Below are 6,195 nucleotides of genomic sequence, written 5' to 3'. Positions count from 1 at the left end.
CAGCTGTTAGAACAGATGTTAGAACAGATGTTAGAACAGATGTTAGAATAGCTGTTAGAACAGCTGTTAGAACAGCTGTTAGAACAGCTGTTAGAACAGCTGTTAGAATAGCTGTTAGAATAGCTGTTAGAATAGCTGTTAGAATAGCTGTTAGAATAGCTGTTAGAATAGCTGTTAGAACAGCTGTTAGAACAGATGTTAGAACAGCTGTTAGAACAGATGTTAGAACAGCTGGTCCGTCAGGAAGAGGAAACCTGGTCAAATTCACAATTTTACTGTACAATTAATTGCCTCAGAAGTAATTGCTTATAACAGGTGGGGGGGGGATCACCGGACGCCTCCCGATACGATATCATCACGATACTTATGCCACAATACAAGACTACGATTTTAAACATATTGCAATATTTTGCAATTTATAACCTTTTCTCCAACTTCTAATTTTTCCCCAAATTCTAACGACGTCCCCAAAAGGAAATTTATCAACATCTGTTTCATCTAAAAAGAAACATTTCTGTTTGCTCATCTTCAATGTTATCGCTGCAGAACGGGACAAACTGACAACACATATATGATATATAATATATAATATTAGACTTTTATGTTATTTCAATTTTTCTTAGAGCTGAAAAGATTAATTGGTTGTCAGACAAGAAATAGTCGCCAGTTGTTTTGATGGTTGATTAATCAGTTTGGGTAAAAAAAACAGGGAAACTTCTCTGTTGAATACTGTCAGCTTGTTAAATAGTTTAAATATATTTGAATGTAGTTTCTTCTCTCCTCCGTGACAGTAAACTGAATATCTGTCCTTCCCTTCCTCCTTCCCTGCATACTTCCATTCTTTCGTCTTCTTTCTTTCCTTTATTAATTATTCTTCCTTTACTTTTTCCATTATTGATTCCCTTTTCTTACATTCAAACATACATCTGATCAACTTAAAGTGTAGAGCTGCAAAGGTGAATCCTAATTCCTTACATCTTTCCTTCCTTCTCTGCATTTCTTTCCTTCCCTTCCTCCTGACCTTCATCCATTCTTTATTCTGTCTTCTTTCCATCCTTGCCTACTTTCTCACATCCATCTTTCCTTCCCTATTTTATTCCCTACTTTCTTCCTTTATTTTTTCCTTCCCTCCTCACATACTTTCTTCAAAACTTACATTATACAGCAGTAAAGATTAATTTAAACATTAAACTCCAACTATTTTAATAGGTTTGAGTCAGTAAACGTCTCTGATGTCAGCTCGTTAAATGTGAATATCTTCTAGTCTTTTCTCTCCTCTGGGACAGAAGACTGAATATCTTCTAGTTGTGAACAAAACCAGATATTTGAGGACGTCATCTTGGGCTTATTGGGAAACAATAGTGTGATCCACTTTTTTCACAATTTTCTGACATTTCAGAGCCCAAACAGATTAATCAACAAAGGAAATATTCGTTACTTGCAGCTCTAAGTTATTTAACTTGAACTGTATTTGATCTTATTTTAAGTTGCATTACGTTTACATTTCATTGCATGTGTTTGCAGAAACACACTCCTGTAAATAAAGATCGACATTGTGTCTTCTCAGTTCCCTGACAACCTGCCTTGCTCAGTGGCTCTCCAGCCAGGAGCCGGTGACGTCGGCAAGGTAAGACCCTCGACTGGGAATTCCACCTGGTTCTGATGAAGTGAACCCATCGCGGCATGGTGACAACGCTTTCTCTCTTCTTCTGCAGCAATGTGCCGTGGAGTTCGAGATCAAAGCGTTCAGCGCTGAGAGCCAGGACGCCAAGGTACGCAAACGGTGAGTCTCCGCCTGTCCGTCCTAACCGCGGGAAGACGGAAGACACACAACTCCGAGTGTGTATCATCCAACACATAGTTAGGCTGAATCCCATTTCTCTATCTTACCCCTTACCCCTTGGCCCTTGGAACCAAGGGGTAGGGGTGAAAACATCCCCCTATGAAATGGGACACCACTTGGTTCCATCACCATACAGTATTGATCACAAACGTGTGGGTTTGGACAACAGTTTCATATGCATTTATATATTTTATAGGTATTTTATGTTCACTTTGGTGGTGCAGAGGCAGATGTTCTTATCTGTGTAGTACTATCTAGTATGTACACACATGTGTCATGTATACATACATATACACCCTGTCTACATGGTGTGTTGGAAATCTGTTTCAGTTATCACCGTTTTGAATGTCATTGATGTTCAGATAAACAATTTGTTAACAAAAATCTTTATTGTCTTTATTGTTGTCTTCGGGTCCAATTTGACACGTTTTCAAAGATTCTATAACAGAAATGTGGGTGCCTTTCTACATAATTGCCCAAAAAATAACACGGATGGATGATTCCTTCAAATGCTCTTTCATTGACTTCTGGGTGTTTTATTCAATTTGATGACATTGAGCTGTGATTATCCTCTGATGTTATTGGTTAAAATAATTTACAATTCCAATTTATTTTAAATTAAAAAAAGAATTGATATTATCGCATAAAAATAAGGTTTACTGGCCATCAGTTCCAAAAATAAGTATAGATCTAGTGGTATTGAGTTGGTTATATTGGTGTAATCACAGTACTGGCAGTAATCGACCAAAACGGCGTGTTACCAGAAGGTCTGGCTAGTCCACACAGCGTTCCTGGACTGGAGAGAATCGTGCTCTGGTTTATCGGCATTTCTTTAAACCAATCACAATCGTCGTGGGCGGGGCTGCTTAATAGTCTCAGGAAGGAACCAGTTTTGGTGGAACATATACGTTCAGAATTAGTTTTAGTTGTCAACAGAGACTCAGATTGGACAGATAGTCTAGCAAACTGTCTGGATTTACCCTGCAGAGACCTGAGGACCAGGTAACCATAGTCCTCAGATTGGACAGATAGTCTAGCTAGCTGTCTGGATTTACCCTGCAGAGACCTGAGGACCAGGTAACCATAGTCCTCAGATTGGACAGATAGTCTAGCTAGCTGTCTGGATTTACCCTGCAGAGACCAGCCGCAGGTTTGAGCGCCAAAACAGAAACAGAGGACGGGAATGGCTGAAATGAAATACTTCTGGCAGAATATCTGACGGCACCTGAAGAATCCCAATAAATCGAACATTGTGGAGACCACTTTATTCATAACACTGAAAAAGCCCCAGTCAGTGTAAGGAACTAGGTCCAATGTTTATATGTTTATTATTTCTACATATTTCTCTCTCTGGTTTTACCAACAGGAGCACAGTGAAGCTGTTGATCAGGAAGGTCCAATACGCTCCAGAGAGTACGGGGGTCAAGCCCTCGGTTGAAACCCCCATGTCTGATAAACAGCTGCACCTCAAGGCCAGTCTGGACAAAGAGGTGGGGTTCTTCACAATTATCTAACTCACAATCATCTGGTGATACTTGGTGCAAAGTCTCATGTTGTGGCGAGCCTTGTTAGAGTTTTAAAAATGTTGATTTTGATGCTATCATAGTAGCGCCCCTAGCGCTCACATTCAAAAGGCCGTTTACCGAAAAACAAGAATGCGGTAAATCTTAAAAGTGGCGTTTCCGTCCTATTTATGCTATTTATGCTTTTTTTTAAAGTTTGACTCGGGTTCATTCCCAAGATGACCCTAGGTTGCATTTTGGCGAGAGTTACTCTTCAAGGTTTAACTTCAGGATTCTTGCATCAGTACTGTGAAAAGATAACATGATAATAGTTGTTCACGTTGTTTAACCTTGTGTCCCGTTTCCAGATTTACTACCACGGCGAGACCCTCAAAGTGAAAGTCACCGTCACAAACAACTCCAGCAAACCCATCAAGAACATCATCGTCTCCGGTAAACATGGCTGCTCATATTATATACTCAGTAGAACAGGAGGGACGTTCAGACACACGCTGTAAAGTCGTGATGTTTCAGAGTGTTATGAAGCCTGTAGAGCATCTACACGTTTGACTTGTTGCTGCATGAACGTGTGTGACTGTATCTGCTGAGTCATGTTTGTTCTCGTCCTCCTCAGTGGATCAGATCGCCAACGTGGTGTTGTACTGCAACGACAGCTACGTCAAATCTGTGGCCATCGAGGAACCTGGGTAATGCACGGCTCACACTACAGACATTACAAAGACAGTACTTATCATAACATTACGCCCTTAGATTCATAACGAAAAGAGGTTCATTTCGGTCACACCATGTAGAAATTACAGCTTTAAATTTAAAATAAACCACTCAAACGAAAGAAAGAAATATTTTTTCCCACGAACAGTTGTGTGAACTTCACTACAAACTCGACATCGACAAAGTCTCTAGATTAATACGTCTGTAGCTACAGATCAAATAACTTTAAAAGTCTTTAACCCCCGTGTTGTCTTCCTGTTGAACTGCAACTTGGGTTGAAATTTCAACATTTTGTTGTTCTTTTTCTACACTTTTCTCAATGTTTTTTTTAAATTGTATTCCTATTTTTTTGTCAATTTTTTGACTTTTTTTATTTATGTTTCAGTCAAAAAAAAATTACAAATTATTTTTTTTTAATTTAATGTTTTCTAATGTTTTAAGTTTTTTTTCAGATTTTTGTTGTTGTCATTTTTTAGCTTAAATAAAATGTTTTTCCTTCTTTTTTGTAGTTTTTTTCCCAACATTTGTCACTTTTTTGTAGTTTTTTTATTTGTGTTTTTTTTTTTACAATTTCATTGTCACTTTTTTTCAATGTTTTTGATGTTTTTTGTAATTTTTTCCGGTTTTGGTTTTGTTGCTTTTTGGTAGTTTTTTGTTTCAACATTAATTTAATTTTTTTAACGTTCTTTTCTGATATAGAAAGTTTTTGTAAACGGGTCAAATGTAACCCGAGGATAACACGAGTGTCAAAAAGTCACGATAATCAAACTAAATTTTACATTTGAAGGAATGAAGACAAACTCAAAGTTAAATCAGATTTGTAGACATGATTCGACTCTGAGAAGGTTTTAATTTGATCTTTGCGTCGGCCATTTTTGATCGACAGCTGTCAGGAGGACACGTAGCTACAGAGTTGTCGTTGTTGTTGTCACTGTCTGATACGCTGTGTAGTACTCCAGGTTTGTTTAGCTACAAAATAATGAACTTGTAATAGTGAGTACAAGGGTTACTAGCCTGTATTTTATGATACTGGTTGATGTTAAATGCGACTTTTTACAGAAAAAGGCTTGAGAAACATTCGTACACAGTTTTACATGTTGAATTACATTTAATAAAATGCTTCAGATCTCCTGCTTCTCTTCCTCGTCTCACCTCTCTTTCCATACTTACCTGTCTCGCCTGTACAGTACTACCTGTCGTCCTGTCTAATACATGTAAAGTAGCTGATTAAGCATCATACAAGGAAGTCAAATAACTCTTGTGAGGCGTGTTTCTATTTCACAAACAGGAGACAACATACCGACCTCCCCTCCCCTTCAATTTAATTAAAATAACCTCATCATCAGCTTTTCTTTTCCTTACAATACCATTGGCCAAATACAACAGTCACATATCATTTCTAAGATGAACACACAAGTGGAAATAAGTTTAACGGAAGGGCAGCTATCACATCAAATGCATAGACATAAGCTGTAAATTGCTTTTAAATTATGCCAAGAATCTGATTTTGTCACCATGTTTAACCAAAGTTAGAAGTAAAAGTACTCAGAGAGCAATGCATTAGAGTTTTTAATCGTGTGTGTGTGTGTGTCAAGCGTAGTGTGCGTGCGCTGTGCACAAAGGCGTGTCTTACTAATGCGCTGTTAAGAAAGGTTAAGGAGAAAGTTTGTGTATAGTTTTGTGTTTTAAAATGAATGTTATTGTTGCAGTGAAGGAAAGATAATTTAGGGCAAAATGTCTGATGTAGCTTTACAAAAATCTTCCTCGCGTCTCACTAAATTAAACTGGGAACTAGTTTGAAAAGCTCATTTGGATCCTGGAAGATGTTGTTGTGTTCTGTTGGTCTACTTCTAGGTTTGCAGTACTGTGTGTATTCCTGAAGTTGAGTGTGTATCTGTGTCTTCGTGTCTCAGGGACTCGGTGTCTCCCGGAGCGACTCTGCAGAAAGTCTACAAGCTGTTGCCTCTGCTGGCCAACAACGCCGAGAGGAGGGGCATCGCTCTGGACGGCAAACTGAAGCATGAAGACACCAACCTGGCGTCATCCAGCATGTGAGCAAACAGGAGATGGATCTAGTGGACGGAGGGATGGAGGGAGGGATGGATGGAAGGAGGGAGG

General features: G+C 38.7%; 1 protein-coding gene across 2 annotated transcripts in view; it reads left to right on the top strand.

The window, feature by feature from the left end:
* The window catches only part of saga (S-antigen; retina and pineal gland (arrestin) a), a 17,903-nt gene that overhangs the window by 8,393 nt on the left and 3,315 nt on the right, over positions 1–6,195 (top strand). For both annotated transcript variants that reach the window (XM_034888733.1, XM_034888732.1), the window contains exons 6-11: positions 1,568–1,627; positions 1,716–1,783; positions 3,210–3,333; positions 3,714–3,798; positions 3,980–4,052; positions 5,991–6,128. In XM_034888733.1, coding sequence (XP_034744624.1) covers positions 1,568–1,627; positions 1,716–1,783; positions 3,210–3,333; positions 3,714–3,798; positions 3,980–4,052; positions 5,991–6,128 — 548 coding nt within the window. The remainder of the gene's footprint in view (positions 1–1,567; positions 1,628–1,715; positions 1,784–3,209; positions 3,334–3,713; positions 3,799–3,979; positions 4,053–5,990; positions 6,129–6,195) is intronic.

This window comes from Etheostoma cragini, chromosome 12 (assembly GCF_013103735.1).
Source record: "Etheostoma cragini isolate CJK2018 chromosome 12, CSU_Ecrag_1.0, whole genome shotgun sequence".
Lineage (NCBI taxonomy): Eukaryota > Metazoa > Chordata > Actinopteri > Perciformes > Percidae > Etheostoma > Etheostoma cragini.
The sequence above is the reverse complement of the archived record's forward strand: the minus strand, read 5'-3'. Positions and strand labels throughout refer to the sequence as shown.